This window comes from Hippocampus zosterae, chromosome 5 (assembly GCF_025434085.1).
Source record: "Hippocampus zosterae strain Florida chromosome 5, ASM2543408v3, whole genome shotgun sequence".
NCBI classification, from domain to species: domain Eukaryota; kingdom Metazoa; phylum Chordata; class Actinopteri; order Syngnathiformes; family Syngnathidae; genus Hippocampus; species Hippocampus zosterae.
In genome coordinates this window covers 13,096,205-13,114,791 of record NC_067455.1, presented here as the reverse complement: position 1 = coordinate 13,114,791, position 18,587 = coordinate 13,096,205, and the positions used below count along the sequence as shown (strand labels likewise).

Below are 18,587 nucleotides of genomic sequence, written 5' to 3'. Positions count from 1 at the left end.
ACAGAGCCCCACAAACTGAGTTCTACCTGCCCTAGGTCTCTTCACCATTAAGATGTGACCAAATTAACAGGGCAAGTGTGTAATTGTGTTTTGGCATGGATGGCTCATTGTTCCGCCATCTACCATTGCATCCCTCTCAATTGGAACGTCTGTTCTTTGCACATGTGGCAAAAGTACTCAGACTCTTTATTTTAATCAATGTTTGGATTTCACTCCTTTATGTTTGTAAAAGTAAAAGGTATTGGCTCTTAAATCTTTCATTTTACTTTGGGTAACATGGGACAGCAAAGAGAAATACTGCACACAAACTGCCTATCGCTTTGCTGACATTGTCGGCTGATGTACAAAAATCCTAAGCTAATGATAAGAACTGAAAAAATGCACATTACTAGTAAGTGGGATGAGCCTATTTTGTGAAGATAAGGAATAGAAAGTACAGAAATATGTTCCAACGTGTTCAAGTGTGGAGAGAAAAGGTAAAAAGTGGTCAGAAACTTATTCAAGTAAAATTAACTTACGAAGGCGCAACTGATTAGCAGCTGCAATAATAGAAATCAGAAAATGACTCAGCATTGTGATATCATCCGAATTTTGCGTTATCCTTTGCCGTGGCAGATACAAGGCCGTGGAGAGGCTAGCGGCCGAGGAGTGTGAGCGAGAGCGGACCAGGGTGCCCCTAAGAGGACGTACGGAGATCACACTGTGTTTAAGTTCCAACCCCGCCGTCCGCTCGGCCTCCCGTTGTGTCACCACTTCATCTATTGCCTCACAACAAGACAAGACGTCAGGTAAAGGCTTTATCTTTTGTGCTTCAATGACCGGTCCCACTACGAGGAAATACATGCAATGATGTTAGGGGGTAGGAAGGGATGCAGCCAGATATACCATATCGTGAAACTGAAAATATTTTTTTCCTCGTCCTGCAGTTATGAATTTGCCTATGGATTGAAGGTGTTGATGTTAAGCATTTTTAATTCAATGTGAATATTCAGCATTAAGTCCATCAATATGCATGTATTTTCATTTTACATAATTTAGTCTATTATCTTGTTTGGAAGTCCATAACCGTAGATGTGTGAACGAGACAAATTTTATAACAGATAATAATCTCATCCGTTTTTTGGGGGTTTTTTTTTTTTTTTTGGTGGTCACAAGGTGGGACGGTTAATGACCCCATTTCTTCCAGGTAAGAGTACAATGGAATTCTTGGACTGCCCTCCTTTTTCCAATCAATACAAATAATTAACACAGCAAATTATGTAAACCGCAGTCGTCTTCTTGAGCAGCAGGGAAAATGTGTCTTCGTCCGGGTGCAATTGTCAAGATCATTGTGGGGTGCATGATAATGATTTCATACGGCGTGAAAAGCTAAACTTGGCCATTTTCTTTTTGTTTTTGTTTTTCTTTCATCAAAATTCATGCAGGCAAGAGAACACATTGCGAAACACTGGCATCATTCACTTGCTTTTTGGAACACTTGAGAAAAATATGAAGATATATGGCAGTCATCTACTGACAGCTGATGGCTTTTTTTTTCTTAACATTTCTTGCAGGACACGAATCTAGCCCGCAGTCAAAACCTGACTCCCCAACAAGAACAAATTGTCCAGCATCAGAGTTAACTGAATCAGAACTTTGTCCCTCACCTCCCTCGCAACCAAATATGGCTGCAAAAGAGCTGCCAGCAGACGCGGAGGATGTTTCTTACACTCAACCAGTCGAGAAAGTAGCTAAAGAACCAGAGGGATGTGAAGAGGGAGGAGTGGAAAATGAAGAGAGGCAGGAAGAAGGAAAGCTTGAGGAGCAAGAGCAATATGAGACTGGGAGAGAAGTACAAGAGCAGGTGGAGGTGGCGGAAGTGGTTGATGAAGTGAAGGTAGCTGAGGTAGCACAGGTAGCTAGCACAGCCGCCGAAGTGGGTGTTGATTTCGAAGAGAATTGCGAGAGGGTTCCGACGATCGACACGGAGGTCGAGGAAAGTATTGTGCTGAGCGAGAAGGAGAGACAAAACGAGGAAGTGAACGAGAAGGACAACTGCTCAGCATCCAGCATCTCCTCCACCAGCAGCACTCTGGAGAGAGAGGAGCGGGAGGAAAAAGTCCAACATGACTTTGAAGCAGGTATTACTTGCAGCTTTACTCGTTAAAGAATACAGTATATGCAGAGATAGAAACGTTTGATTTTTAAAACAGACCCATGTACCAGGTCATTTTTAGATGAGATGAAAAAAATGTTTTTGAACTGTTGAAGTAAAATATGTCATACAATAGGTTTTCTTATTAATGTGTATGTTTATAATTTGATTATTTACAATAAATTAATTAAAAAAATATTGAATAGAAATGTTATTCTTTACAATTGCATTTATCCTGATTAACGAAGAAAATATCTTCATTATATACAGGGATTTGAAAAAAATGGCGCCTCATTGATTATCGATGACACCACATTGAATCATATGAAATGAATAGATTATTTTGATCATCAATGAATCATTTAGAGACCTTGTTTCATTTTGAATTGGCCAAATCTTTGGAATTTCAGCCTCTCTGTAAATCTCGGATTTCTGTCGTCTTCCACAAAAGCCGACTGATTGTATGAAACTTCTACTTTGGAAAACAATGATCAACATTTTTGCCTTTTTTTTTTTTTACCTGTTATGGACCAAAAAAAGGAACTGGATCTTAATTCTTTTTTTTTTTTTTTGAATTTTCTATTAGAAATGATTTCCTGTTTTTAAATAAGATAAGAAAACCTTTACCATGTGATGGAAATAATTTGAGTCTTTGAGAGCATGTGTTCATTGTATCTTTTCCTGCCAACAGGCCAGTGGAGCCAGTGCTTCAAAGTCTCAGATGACAACGACATCCTCAACAACAAGCGCTTCATGCTGGACATGCTCTATGCACACACGTCCAACAAGGAGGAAAACAATGGAGGAGAGACAGAAAAAGAAACTGAATGCAAATGTGAAAAAGACCCCGAGGTGGCTGACCCCGAGGTGGTGAGCTTGGCCAGCAGGATCTCCACACTGGAGGCTGACAGGCAAACCAGAGAAGAAAATGTGAATAAAATGGAGGTGGGCATTGGCGACAAACAAGGCACTGTGCGCGCCGTGGCAGAGAAATTTGGTGATTTAGTCAAAGGTCTGACATGGCCGACTGAAGTGGAGGCATCAAAGGAGCCGCAGCACGCTCTGAGCGACAAATCCTCCAGCAGCATCCCATCGACCCAGAAGAAGGAATCGGACCAAATCTGGGACCAGCTCATGGCTACGCCCAGGGAGCTGCGCATCAAGGAAATGGATTTCACCGACCTGCAGGATGAGGATGACCTGAACGTTTTAGATATGGACGGTGTGGTGGGGTTTGGTGACCAAGTCCCGCCGCCGCCTCCCCCACTGTGCAATGCTGTTCTCCCGCCACCACCACCCCTATTTGGGTGCCCTCCGCCTCCTCCCATCCTTGGCGAAATGGTGCTCCCACCTCCACCCTCCATGCCGCCTCCTTCTCCTGAGCTGAATCGGGACGGTCCTCATTTCCTCAAGAAGAAGAAGACAATTCGGCTCTTCTGGAAAGAGGTGCGCCCGGTGCAATGGCAGTGCAAGAGCCATAAGTTCTGTAAGGAGTCCCTGTGGTCCAAACTAGAGCCACTTAAACTGGACACATCCAAGCTGGAACAGCTGTTTGAGTCCAAATCCAAGGAGCTGCCTGTTACCAAGGTACACAACCTATAAAATATAACACACTAATGCATATACAAATGTACGCATATGTAAAATACACCATAATAATGAACCAGATTCACCAGTCACTATAAATGGTGGGCTACAGGTTCTCAAATGGAATTGTGGAAAATACTGAAAATCTCAGGGTTTGAGTCCCACGAGGGATCGAATTATCATAATGGTTTCTGGAGATGAGACAGTTCACTTGCTGCGTGCAGCGAATATCCATATCATTCAGGTTGCAGGTAACTGTACCCTATTGTATGCATTGTGAAGGTGGGATAGGCTTCTGCTCCCCACAACCCCAAACAGGTTAAGCCAGGGGTTGGCAACCCAAAATGTTGAAAGAGCCATATAGGGCAAAAAAAAATAAAAAAATAATAAATAAAATATGTCTGGAGCCGTAAAAAAATAAAAGCCTTCTATAAAACTTACAATTAAGGAAACACATGCTCTATGTATGTAGGAGACTGGACCGTGTCAGAATTGTTTATTTATTCCTTTGTTGTGTGTTCACAAGCGCCCCCATAGAATTTCTTTTGTAATTTCCTTGCTTGTTTTTTTTTTTGTTTTGGTGCATTATCGCTTTTCTTAGTGTCAGTGAAGTGATTATGAATTTCCGTTTTTCTGAGGCTGTCTTTGAACGCTTCTTGAGTGGAACGAGAAGAGAGAAGGCACGGAGTCGGACGCTGACGTGTCTGTGTTTGTCGAGACTTAAAAACAAAGTGTACGTTTTAAGAAACCGACACCGAAGCTCTCCTTTTTCGGACCTGCAACATGTATCTATATCGATTTGAGCTACATTAGCCTACTATCAAAATCTTTTTCCATTTTCAAACATTTTTTTATAAAGCTCCAGGGAGCCAGTAGATGTCGAGCCGCATGTGGCTGTGGAGCCGCGTGTTGCCGACCCCTGGGTTAAGCTATGTAAAAAAGTGATGGAATAAAAAACAAAAAAGTTAATTAAATCAGCCTCGAAACTGGTTGAAACATCTTTTTAAATATTTGCAATGCATATTACTGAATATTATTAATATGCATTATGATAATATTTTTTATGTTTGTATTTTTTCCCGAACAAAAAGACCACAGCAAAATTTTCACGTCCAAATAACTGAATGTGCACAAAACTCAAAAATGTGTGCTTTTTACCAGACAGCATAATTTTTTGTGTACATCTATACAAATGAAATACCGGAAAGGGATTAATTTGAATTTATAGGAACCCACTGGCTCAACGTGTTGGGTGAGATGGCTGACATGTGCTGTATCTCCTAGAAAGCAGCAGTTGATGGCAAACGACAAGAAATCAGCGTACTGGACTCCAAACGCAGCAACGCCATAAACATCGGCCTGACTGTTTTACCGCCCCCTCGTACTATCAAGACGGCCATTCTCAACTTTGACGAATATGCACTGAACAAAGAAGGCATTGAGGTAAGGATAATGAGCGCACGTTGAAATATGAACCGTCTGGAGGAATCTCATCATGTTAAACTGGCTCCCAAATAGGTACGTTTTTGTGCACTGCTCCAATGCAGCAAAAATGCACAATTGGATCCTAGATGTGACAGTTTACAGTGTTGACATATCTTCTGTCTGTCTGATGCCGTGTCATTCCTCACTATGATGATAAAAATGTCGACCAGCACTTGAAAATGATGTGAAAGGCATCAGCGGGTAACGATGAATGTTGCGTGCCTTCTCTATTATGTAAGGATCACACTCTACAAGAAGTTCCTGTTCACCTTTTTTTCCCCAAGCTAGATAAAAAGGTTGAAAGTTCATACGTCACGCATATTTCCTGGAAATCTGGAAACATCTGAGGTAAACAGCGGTGGAAAATGTCAGGATCATTTTGCATCCTCTGCCGCTCTACAATTTACCTCCAGATGTGTTATGTGAAAACAAGGCAATGAGGACTTGATAAACGATCCCCACTGGAGTTCTCCGTGCACCCTCTCTGTCATCTCATCTCCTCTTAGAAAATCCTGACCATGATCCCCACGGAGGAAGAAAAGCAGAGGATCCAAGAGGCTCAGCTGCTCAATCCAGAAATTCCCCTGGGCAGCGCTGAGCAGTTTCTTCTCATCCTCTCCTCCATCACCGAGCTGTCGGCGCGCCTGCAGCTGTGGGCCTTCAAGATGGACTATGAGCTTATTGAGAAGGTCGGTGTCTGCACTTGATTTAATCAAACGCACGTGCAGCCGTTGTAAGGCAGAAGCAGCAAATCCATCAATTGAGATTCTCATCTCATCTTTATTTTTGACCACTTTAACTCCAACAATGGGCTGTATGTACGTTTTATTAGTAGATGAGAGAGAGGAGCAAACAATTTCAATTCAAAAGACTACACTGGAACTCCAGCTGGTCGCTACCATTATGTCAAAAAACAACAACAAAAAAACATGCTCAATAGACTACCGGTACGCTTGCCTGACATCGATGTTTGGCCCTCTAATGAAACTCAATTGACAAAATAACTGGACGAGCACTGCAAACTACCAGCACAATAATAAACTTGCACAAATCAGCATTTCTCAGCCAAGGCACATAGTTTGTAAATCTTGTGGAACAACACCAAACGCAAAGGTCACAAAAAGTATACTGAAATAATGTTGGATCCACACGTTAATTTTACCTTCTGTCATTTAGCTGAAGAGCATTTCTACTTTTCACTGTATGTCGTCATAGACACAGTGGTACGGAATCACTGGTCAACTGACACCCTCTGTGGAAGTGTCAATCAAAACTGAGCATTATTATGTTTAGAAAGGCAGAATTGTTGATCTAGCTCTTCTTTCTAATTGGATTTGACAGGCCTTCCTAATGGGGGGGGCAGCGTGGTGGGGGGAAATGATTAGCACAGTAGAGAGGTTTTGGGTTCAGATCCCAGCCTTCCTGTCTGGAGTTTACATGTTCTCCTCGGCGCTCGTGTGATGATTTTTTTTTTGCTTACAAGTGTATTCCAAAAACAAGCATTTTGGATTCACCGAAGAAATGAAGTCAAAGGAGGATCCCTTTCAGAGGGTGCGGAAAGTGCTGTAGAAAATGGAGGTTTCCTCAAACCTCTCTGCCTAATTAAAACCGTTTACTATATTTGTAAAAGTGACAATAAATTGGGAATTAGCAGCCTGAAGTACTGTGCTTGTGTTTGTAGGAAGTTGCGGAGCCCCTGCAGGATCTTAAGGAAGGGATGGACCAACTGGAGAAAAACACAACCCTCCGCTACATTTTGACCACACTGTTAGCCATTGGCAACTTCCTCAATGGCACTAATGTGAGTGAACTTCAAGCTATTATGTGCTCATTGCTATTTGGAGGCCTAATTTTGGAAAGAAGCCGCACTTCAAGCAAAATGGAGTTTCTCGTGTAATGTCTTTAAATTTCACACAGCAAGGGGTGGTGGATCAACTAAGTAACTGTCTGTAGATTAACTGATGAAAAGAGTATAGTGGTTTGCACAGTCAAGAAGTTCTGGGTTACCTGCTCCAAAAACAGGCATTTTATGTTCAATGAAGACACTAAAGTGCCTGACCTTGTATTAGATTTTGAGGTTCCACATAAAATATACTATAGTGTATAGTATATTGTATGTATATATAATATATAGTATTATTTTTTTCATTGAACCACAAAAAATGTAGTTATTGTCAACAAGGGCGAAGCAGATGGCAATAAAGAAGAGAAAACGGGCAAGAATAAAAGTGTGGGCGTTTTGAGACACTCTTGGCAATAAACAAGCCCCATTACCATTTATTTCGGTCACAAAGACTTCAATAATACTTACTGTAGTTTTCTATATGACAAATTTGTATTTTTTGCATTTTTGATTGGCTGTTAAAACACCTTCAAAGCTGCGACGCCGTGCACCGGGACTTCAAATTCTGAATCGCAGCAACACCAGCCACTCAGGAACACTAGTTGCCAAACACTGCACAACAGGTCAGTCTGTTCCACCCACGTAGCTGCAGCAGGCTTAATCCACAGGCTTAACCATCTGCATGAAGACCGGCTAATGGAACCAACCAATCAGTGGTGGTATTTATAATTGAGAAGTAGACAGCCAATGACCGAAATGTCAGGCAAATTCCATACGCACCTTTTTCAGACCATACAAGAAGAAAAATGCACACGCACTGGGGGAATGCAGTTATCATCACTACTGTATTTAAAAATATCTTATTGAGTCCCTAAAAAGGATGTTCACATGAAACTGCTTTTTCAAGTACCGGTATTTGCACTTTACATGTTGTGATTGACCTTTTGATTGGACAGTGTATGTGTAAGCTTTGCTTTCATTCAATGTTAACCTGTCATTTTTCAAATCCAACCCACAACGCATTATACATTTCCGTAAAATCAAGGACATTAACCCGGACAATTTAGAATCACTTATCAACAACCTCCCCAGTACTGATTGTCTTTCTACAACAGATGAGTTTTTGACACACTACAATACAAATCTCCATAACATTCTCAATATCCTGGCCCCACTCAAAACCCGAACTGTCTCCTTCAACCAAACAGCACCCTGGTTTACCCCTACCCTCAGACAACTTAAATCAAAAGGCCGTCAACTTGAAAGATTATATAGAAAAACTGGACTCGCCATTCATAAAGAAATGTACACTACCCACTTTCTCCATTACAAGGACTCAATATCCAAAGCCAAATCAATCTTCTACTCTGGATTAATCAGTTCCAATGAAGGCAACCCCAGATCACTCTTTTCACTCATTTCTAAACTCACTAAACCTGCTGACACTCTTCCCTCACATCTCTATTCCACTGATTTTTGTAATACTCTGGCCTCATTTTTTACATCCAAAATCCAACTTATCCACCAGCAACTCACCCCTTCAGCTGCTCCTAACCCTCCTTCTCCATTCTCCCCGGTTCCTACCCACCTATTCTCTGCATTCACATCCCCATCTGTCCACCAAATCTCCATCTTAATCCAGAAGTCCAAATCCTCTACTTGTCAGCTTGACCCTCTCCCTACTGTTTTAGTCAAAGCTTCTATCCCGGCCCTCTCCCCTCTCATCACTAACATTATTCAAACTTCCCTCTCTACTGGCATTGTACCATCTCATCTCAAAACTGCTGCTGTCACTCCCATACTGAAGAAACCTGGCTCTGATCCCTGCGACTTGAACAACTTTCGTCCCATATCAAACCTTCCGTTCATCTCCAAACTTCTAGAGAAAACAGTAGCTGCTCAACTTCACACCCATCTTTCCTCCAATAAGCTATACGAACAATTTCAATCTGGCTTCCGTCCCCTCCATAGTACTGAAACTGCCCTCCTCAAAATATGCAATGACCTTCTTCTCTCTGCTGACTCCGGTTCACTCGCCATCCTCCTCCTGCTTGACCTCAGTGCAGCCTTTGACACCATCTCTCACTCCATCCTCCTCGACAGACTCTCCTCCATTGGCATCACCAGCATCCCCCTCTCCTGGTTCCGCTCCTATCTTTCTAACCGCACCCAGTTTATCCAGCTCAAACGTTTTAGATCTCACCCCTTTCCCCTCACTTCAGGTGTTCCTCAGGGTTCTGTCCTTGGCCCATTGCTATTTCTAATCTATCTTCTTCCCGTGGGTAATATCTTCAGGAAACATCACATTCATTTTCATTGCTACGCGGATGACACCCAGCTCTACATCTCTACCAAACCTAATACCGTACTTCCACCATCCTCCCTAACCAACTGCCTGCAGGAATTAAAATCTTGGTTCACCTCAAATTTCCTCAAACTGAATAGCAATAAAACTGAATTCCTCCTTATAGGCACTAAATCCAATCTAAACAAAATAAACAACTTCTCCATTCCCTTCGAAAGCTCTTCCATCTCCCCCTCCCCTCAGGTCAAGAGTCTGGGTGTCATCCTTGATAGCACCCTCTCCTTCACCTCACATATCAACCACATCACTCGTTCTGCATATTATCATCTTCGAAACATCCACCGGCTCCGCTCTTCTCTCACTCCTCAGTCCACTGCTATACTTGTACACACCCTCGTCACCTCGCGACTCGATTACTGTAATTCCCTTCTGTTTGGTCTCCCTCAAAAAACCCTCCATAAGCTTCAGCTGGTCCAAAATTCAGCCGCCCGCATTATCACACTCACGCCATACATAAACCATATTACACCTGTCCTCCAACATCTCCACTGGCTTCCCATTTTACACCGCATTCAATATAAAATCCTGCTACTCACATTCAAATCCATTCATGACCTAGCCCCTCCATACCTATCTGACCTCATCCATATTCCTACGCCTGTCCGCTCTCTTCGTTCCTCCTCCTCTGTCCTCCTCTCTGTCCCCCCTGCTCGCCTCGTCACCATGGGAAATAGAGCCTTCAGTCGCTCTGCTCCCCAGCTATGGAACTCACTCCCCGCTGACCTTCGTAATACAGCCTCATTAACACATTTCAAATCCCGCCTCAAAACACATCTGTTTCGACAAGCCTATTCACTCAGACCATAAAGCCATTGTTTTATTTATTTATTTTGTTGTATTTTTTCTTATCTTATTTGATGTAGTTTTTTAACATTGTACTCGTGATTTTAACTGCTTGTTGTAAGGTGTCCTTGAGTTTCTAGAAAGGCGCCCACAAATAAAATGTATTATTATTATTATTATAAGCTTGTCCAGACTTCTTTCTGATAAGAAAAAAATATTTGAGGTGTTGTGCATTTTCTGGAAGCCAGCGTGTGTGAGGAGCATGCATATGAATCTCTGCTCTGTGCTTCTGTGTATGAGTGAATGAGGGACAAACACGCAAGGGCAAAGTACAAGTCATGGACATCAAAAAAGGCAGTTCCCATAAATAAAGTCTGGTGGAATTTTTGTTTTCAGTTTGACATTTAAAGCTGGAAGACGAACAAAGGAGAGTTGTGTTTGCGTCTCCCATGCTATGTGCCGACTTTAGCTCCGCTGTGGCCAGCACAGCAATCTGCCGGCCTGGAAGTAGATTGTGGTTCCTGATAATCACAACCTAATGAAGCTACATATCTTCTTGGCACGCTTTGAGAGCCTCTTTGTGTCTTTGCCAGAGAGGAAATGCACCGCAATTTGGTGGGCTTGTTGGGTCGTTTGATTGCTCCTGTCAGAATAAGCCACGCCCCTCCCTTTTCTCCTCTCTCCAGTGTGCCTGTGTTTGCTTGCTTCTCCAGGCCAAAGGGTTTGAGCTGAGTTACCTCGAGAAAGTCCCTGAGGTGAAGGATACGGTTCATAAGCAGTCACTGCTGCACCACACCTGTGCCATCGTCGTGGAGAAGTTTCCAGACAGCTCCGATCTCTACTCTGAGATTGGAGCCATCACCCGCCTAAACAAGGTGAATTGACATTCAGCTCACACTAGAACCCCAGAAATCAAACGCTATCTTATTCCAGGTGACTGTTTACTGTGCACGAGATAGATAAATGGATGGATGGATGGATGCATGGATACTATCTACTGTACTTTACTATAGATGGATACTATAGATCAGAGGGGGCAAGTCTAGTCCTCAGGAGCCCCGAGCCAAACTGATTCAAATGCAAAGCTTATCAGCAAGCTTAGCAAAAGCCTGATCACGATCCTGACCATTTGACTTGAGGGAGACATGTCTGGACAAGGGCTCTCGAGGGGACCGGACTTGGGCAACCCTTTTATAGACCAACGGATAGACGGATGGGGAGACGTACAGATGGATGGATATGTTATATAGTCTAGATCAGTGGTGTCAAACTCAAGGCCCGGTGCCAGATCTGGCCCGCCACATCATTTTATGTGGCCCGTGAAAGCAAATTAAACATGTCAACTTCAGTGCTTTTTGCTCAAATCCGGAACAAAATTTCAACTCCTCATTTGTAATCAATAAGAGGTATTGTAAAATGTTTCTTGTCACCAAACCACTTAATATGTTACTTTATACAATATGCGGATAAACCATTCTTCCTAACTTCTTTATATAGTTTCAGTCATACTAGCCCTTCAAGGGCAATGGTAACTTAAATGTGGCCCACGACAAAAATGAGTTTGATACCCCTGGTCTAGATACGGTCAATAGATACTATAGATGGAAGGATAGACCGACGAATGGACTGACAGACATACAGATGAGTATATACAGTGTATGGTAGTATAAATCCATGGGTAGATTCTGAGAGAGGAAACCAAGTGGCACAAAACGAAGTAAGTAAACTTATCTGGATTTTGCTTCATGTTCAATTTTGGACATCTTTTCCTGGAAATTTCAGATGAAATTCTGAGTTGTTTGACCACCAACCTGTTCCAGTTCCGAGGGTCAGCTATGTGTGTCTTTTCAAAGGCCCATGTCACTGATTCAGCATTACCTGTGCTTTATTTTGTTGTTGCTTTGCCAGGTGGACTTTGACCAACTTCAAGACAATCTGGCTCAGATGGAGCGAAGGTGCAAAGCATCCTGGGATCACCTCAAGGTCATCGCCAAACACGAGATGAAACCGGCATTGAAACAAAAAATGTCCGACTTCCTCAAAGACTGCGCGGAGAGGATTATCATTCTGAAAATCGTACACAGGAGGATAATCAACAGGTATGCGCTGGACGTATTCCCGTTAACCTGTTACCACTTTTGTTGTTGTTGATGTTTATCCTTTATCTGTTTCTGATCTTTTCCTGCAGGTTTCACGCCTTCCTATTGTTCCTGGGCCATCCGATATACGGTGTCCGCGACGTCAGCATCCATCGCTTCAGCAAGATCCTGAGTGAGTTTGCACTGGAGTACCGCACAACCAGAGAGCGCGTTCTACAGCAGAAACAGAAGCGGGCCACCCATCGCGAGAGGAATAAGACCAGAGGAAAAATGATAACAGATGTAAGTGGACAACGGACACTCCTACTCAACAGTGCCTCCATTTCTTTCTCGCTCTCATTGTGGAGTGCAACTGTCGACACCCTCTTCAAGCCGTTGATTTTGTACTCAATAGAGTTCAAGTGCCAAATGCGACCGTGCAATTGTACCACATCTGGTCATCTGCGTGCAGTTCGCTCCTGATTCTCAAAGCCCTGGCGTTAGATTAACATGGCCGCACATTGAGGCTGAAACCTGATTGGACAAAATAAATGCCATGAAATGAAAAGAATAGACTACCAGAAATGAATGAATGACAATTTAATGGAACAAATGTTGAAATTAAGGTTGAATATTTAAGTCAGTGTTTAAGCCAGGAGACCAGGGTCTCGCTGGCCCTGACCGTTTAACACTGCTGCATACATTTGGAATCACATCAGCAAGGTCCTCACATGTACAGTATACTTTACTGTTACAGCACTCAAGAGAGTCTGCTGTCAGTCTAATGAGTTGCCGTTTGTCTACTCTGATGTTTGCGTCAGTAGGTTTTGAAAGTCCAGAGCAAACACCATGATTAGAATCCCTTCTAAGTCAAACCTGAACATGATAAAACGTAGAAATGTTTAAATGAAATTTGAACAGTCATACTTTGCAGACAAGAGCCACTACTGAGCCAAGTAAAAATAAAGTAAAATTATTCACACCATAATATTGTCTCTGAGTGACGTTTAGTAGGTCTTGCTGGAATCATTCAATGTCTTCTATGCTGTAAAAAGCCAAAGAATGTCAAAACAGAATTGTAGTCTAGATGAGGGGTGTCAAAACTCATTGACGTGTGGCACTTCGGAGTTACGGCTTCCCTCAGAGGGCCGGTGCAAAATCTCAACGTGATTTGTTTCCCATGACAATTTGACATTTCGGTAAAGATTTCAGCAAGAATCATGATAGTTAACACCCGTGATTTGCTCCCGCGGGCCACATAAAATTATGCGTGGGGCCGGATCTCATTGTGCCCTAGATCTCAATTTAGTGGTGAAATGTTCCAAGACTGCACCCTTTCGGGGTGTTCCGCTGTATTACAAATATATACAAAGACCTAAGACGTGACACATGTTATCATTTGAAGTTCCCGCATGACCGCCCAAGGCCTTGGCTTTACCTCTCCTTCCCTCTCTCATGTTTGTAGGGTGACGACGAAGATGAAAGTGAGGTAGGGGTGCTGCTGCTGTCTGCAATTGGCCGCATGAGAAACCCTTTGCAGTGACTTAACATTCAAGACTTAAATTTGAGGACTGACAGCGGGTGCATGGCTGTGGGTTGTAATGATGATGCTATCACAAGATATGACTAAGCCAAATCTACAATACATGTGGAAACGGTAGACAATGAGCGGGGGGGATAAAAACTTAAATGTAACACACATGATCACAGTTTGTAACTCCCTTTGATGGATGAATGACTCGTTGAACCGCATGCTCATTTTGCAGTGTGCAAAGTTTAGTCAATACCTGCATTACTGCAGTGTAAGGTTAAAGTCAATCCCCGCCATTTCACGTATAATTGATGCCCACTGAAATCCTTTGGGAAAATTGTCTTTTTTTTTTAACCTCCAATATTCAATATACAGTACATTTTCCCACATTGAACCGTAGGGGGAATATCTTTTTTTTTAATCTGCAAAACTATTGATAGTTTGTTTGTAACTATTACTGGACCTTGTAGGAAGACAATTCAAAATATAAAATGATTGGGCTGCATGTCGTCTCAACTTGCAGAACATTGATGAATAGTAGCATGACTTTTGATAAGCTACTGTGAATCAATTTTCCTGAAATAGGTCATTCAAGATCAAAGACACAAATACATTATTTGTACTAAAATGCATTTCTGGACCAATTAAGTGAAACAGACCATTTTCTGCACTATCCCTGATGTTTCCTCACACACCAGTGTTCTGTTCTGTTCACACAGTGGTTGAGAATCACTGCTGTCCAGTGCTGACTGTAAATATAATGGACCCAATGAGACTGAAAATTGCTGCGTCACAACCGTTGAAAATGGTTGACCAGAGCCACGGCAGTGATCGGTTGATCCTCAGCTTGGCTTCTACGTTCACCTCCCCTGCAGAGCGGTAAATTTGGCGGCACCCGTTCCGACATGCCCGAGAGCCAACCTCAGGGCATCCAGTACGCAGAGGACACTGCCGAGCACGAGAACATGAAGGCCGTGCTGAAGGGGAGCGCGCAGAGTGGAGACAGCGAGACGTCCACGGTGCCGGGCCTCCGAACTCGCACGCGAGCCAGCAGCACCAGAGGTGACTCAGTACATTTATATTGTGTTCAGCATTAAGTGTCGCCAGTCAGTCCCAGAACAACCCATAAATAAAATCAGTGACGTAATCGTCACCTGCTCTCAACTTTTGTGTTTTCAGCACACGTCCCGCCGTGGTGCATCGCAAACGATGACGCCATCAACTGCACGGACGACACGGCCGACGAGATCATGGAGCGAATCGTGCGGTCGGCCACTCAGGGGCCGGGTCCGAGGACGCAACCTCGCGAGAGGCGGCGCTCCAGAGTCAATCGCAAATCACGTAAGTTATTTTTTAAGCATTTTGCCAGGAGGCGGGAAGTGCGCACCAATATCGCAATTTTGTTGCTGCATTTTGACAACAAATTTTCAGATCAAGCAACCAACCTTTTTATTCCCAAAATGCATCTTACAACAAATTGAGCTACTTTTAAAATTCAAGTTTTATGTTTGTAGACGAAAAAAAACGACCATGTATAGTAAAGCGTTTTTAGCCAAAAAAAATGACCATGTATAAAAGGCGTTTTTGGCCGGAAAAAAACGACCATGTATCGTAAGGCGTTTTTAGACGAAAAAAACGACCATGTATAGTAAGCCGTTTTTAGACGAAAAAAAAACGACCATGTATATATAGCAAGGCGTTTTTGGTTTGGTTTGGTTTGGTTTGTTTATTGAACATAAAACATATACAGTAATAATTTGACAGCAAATAAGGTAGATAAAAAAGTAAAAGAAAGAAATCAGTCTTCATTCAACACAGTTATTATGTTCAAGGGAGTAGGATGAAGTAAAAAAACTTATCTAGTCCTACCCCGTTATGTGTTTATATCTACTAAATCATTTTTATATCAATCAGAAAAGAAAAAGTAATAAGAAGTCTCCATTAAGGCTCATACTTTACCCTTAACCGTGATATTTTCACAACTTTTGGTTTGTATCGAGATTATATACATCCTCACCCTGGCACTCTTGTGTCAATTTTCTCTTGTATTCATAATGGATATTGCAATACCTTTCTCTATTTATCAACTTAGTTCTGATTTATCATTATATTTAATGTTTAGTATTTATCATTTTAACTCTGATTGGTGTAGGTTGTTTGTACTATTTTTTTGAATTTGTTTTTGAACTCAGCAAGTGATTTACTCATTTTTAGGTTCGTTTCGAGATTGTTCCACAGATTAACACCTTTGCTAGATACACTTCTTTGCTTGATGTTTGTTCTTGTTTTGAGTTTTTTGAATAAGTTGGTACCTCTTAATTCATAGTTGCTTTCTCGAATTTCAAAAAACTTCTGAATGTTTTGGCAGAGCAGGTTATTGTGTGCTTTGTACATTAATTGGGCGATTTTAAAGTCAACCAGGTCATAAAATTTCATCGTATTTAATTTAATAAATAGTGGATTTGTGGGTTCCGTATATTTTGATCTATTAATAATTCGAATTGCTTTTTTTTGTAGTTTGAGAATAGGGAGTGTGTTTGTTTTGCAGGCATTTCCCCATATTTCCACACAGTAGGTCATGTATGGTAATAATAATGAAGTGTATAATGTGTACAAGGATCTCTTATTTAGCACTTCCTTGGTTTTGCAGAGGATCCCTACGGTCTTGGCTATTTTTCTTTTTACGTTATCGATATGTGGTTTCCAACATAGTTTTGAGTCTATTACTAATCCGAGAAACTTGGTTTCATACGCTCTTTCTATTTCAATTGAGTTTACCATAATTTTAGCTTGGTGTTTGATTGGTCTTGTGCCAAAAACAATTGACTTCGATTTTTTCAGGTTAAGTGACAATTTATTTCTGTCGAACCAGTTTTTTAATTTGTTTAATTCGTTTTCTACGGTTGTCAGGAGCTGTTTCAGATTTATTCCAGAACAGTAGAAAGTTGTATCATCAGCAAATAGGACACATTTAAATAGTTTTGAGACCTTGCAGATATCATTTATATATAAGATGAATAGTTTTGGACCAAGCACTGACCCCTGAGGTACTCCGTGAGTGATTTTCAGTTGATTCGTTTTTTTATTGTTGAGTTGCACGTACTGATATCTGTTTTCTAAATAACTTTTTATCCATTTATAAGCTACACCTCTAATGCCATATCTTTCTAGTTTTTTCAATAATATACTGTGATCTATTGTGTCAAAAGCTTTTTTTAGATCTAGGAAAACGAAAAAAAAAACGACCATGTGTATAGTAAGCCGTTTTTAGACGGAAAAAAAACGACCATGTATATATAGTAAGGCGTTTTTAGACGAAAAAAACGACCATGTATAGTAAGGCGTTTTTTGCCGGAAAAAAAAAACGACCATTTATGTTAAGGCGTTTTTAGATGAAAAAAACGACCATGTATAGTAAGGCGTTTTTAGACGAAAAAAACGACCATGTATAGCAAGGCGTTTTTAGATGAAAAAAACAACAACCATGTATTGTATAGTAAGGCGATTTTAGCCGAAAAAAATGACCATGTATAGTAAGGCGTTTTTAGACGAAAAATACGAGCATGTATAGCAAGGCGTTTTTAGATGAAAAAAACAACAACCATGTATTGTATAGTAAGGCGATTTTAGCCGAAAAAAATGACCATGTATAGTAAGGCATTTTTTCATCTAAAAACGCCTTACTATACGTGGTTGTTTTTTTCGGCTAAAAACGTCTTACTATACAATACATGGTCGGTTTTTTTTGGCTAAAAACGCCTTCCTGTTCATGGTCGTTTATTTCGGCTAAAAACGCCTTCCATTATCTTTTTTTTATTCGGCTAAAAACGCCTTCCATGATCTTTTTTTTATTCGGCTAAAATGCCTTACTTCACATGGCCGTTTTTATCGGTTAAAAACATCTTACTCTACATGGCCTTTTTTTTTGTTTTTGTCGAGAAACGCCTTACGACATGGTCTTTTTTTCGGCTAAATACTCCTTACTATACGTGGTGGGGTTTTTTCGGCTAAAAACACCTTAGTATACGTGGTCGTTTTTTCGTCTAAAAACGCCTTACTATATACATGGTCGGGGGGTTTTTTTCGACTAAAAACGTCTTACTATAACATGGTCGGGGGTTTATTTCCGGCTAAAAACGCCTTCCTATACATGGTCGGGGGGTTTTTTCCGGCTAAAATCGCCTTACTATACATGGTCGTTTTTTTCGGCTAAAAACGCCTTACTATACAATACATGGTCGTTTTTTTTGTCTAAAAACACCTTACTATACATGGTCGTTTTTCGTCTACAAACGCCTCACTATCATGGTCGTTTTTTCGGCTAAAAACGCCTTACTATACATGCTGGGGTTTTTTCGGCTAAAAAAGCCTTACTATACAGTACATGGTCGTTTTTTTCGTCTAAAAACGCCTTACTATACATGGTCGTTTTTTTCATCTAAAAACGCCTTACTATACAATAAATGAACGGGTTTTTTTCGTCTAAAAACACCTTACTATAAATGGTCGTTTTTTTCGTCTAAAAACGCCTTACTATACATGGTCGTTTTTCTACGGGTAAAAACGCCTTACTATATACATGGTCGGGGGTTTTTTTCGACTAAAAACGTCTTACTATAACATGGTCGGGGGTTTTTTTCCGGCTAAAAACGCCTTCCTATACATGGTCGGGGGGTTTTTTCCGGCTAAAATCGCCTTACTATACATGGTCGTTTTTTTCGGCTAAAAACGCCTTACTATACAATACATGGTCGTTTTTTTTTGTCTAAAAACACCTTACT

The 18,587-nt window shown here is 41.3% G+C and overlaps 1 protein-coding gene across 7 annotated transcripts in view; it reads left to right on the top strand.

Annotated features, from left to right (window-relative positions):
• Window positions 1-18,587, top strand: part of fhod3b (formin homology 2 domain containing 3b) — a 96,096-nt gene that overhangs the window by 74,424 nt on the left and 3,085 nt on the right. For 5 of the 7 annotated variants that reach the window (XM_052066319.1, XM_052066318.1, XM_052066316.1 and 2 more), the window contains 12 exons: window positions 616-788; window positions 1,554-2,120; window positions 2,826-3,721; window positions 5,006-5,164; window positions 5,713-5,895; window positions 6,888-7,007; window positions 10,911-11,072; window positions 12,106-12,296; window positions 12,386-12,578; window positions 13,741-13,764; window positions 14,682-14,868; window positions 14,986-15,147. In XM_052066319.1, the coding sequence (XP_051922279.1) occupies window positions 616-788; window positions 1,554-2,120; window positions 2,826-3,721; window positions 5,006-5,164; window positions 5,713-5,895; window positions 6,888-7,007; window positions 10,911-11,072; window positions 12,106-12,296; window positions 12,386-12,578; window positions 13,741-13,764; window positions 14,682-14,868; window positions 14,986-15,147 (3,017 nt within the window). The remainder of the gene's footprint in view (window positions 1-615; window positions 789-1,553; window positions 2,121-2,825; window positions 3,722-5,005; window positions 5,165-5,712; window positions 5,896-6,887; window positions 7,008-10,910; window positions 11,073-12,105; window positions 12,297-12,385; window positions 12,579-13,740; window positions 13,765-14,681; window positions 14,869-14,985; window positions 15,148-18,587) is intronic. The other 2 variants (XM_052066317.1, XM_052066320.1) reach the window with 1 other exon arrangement.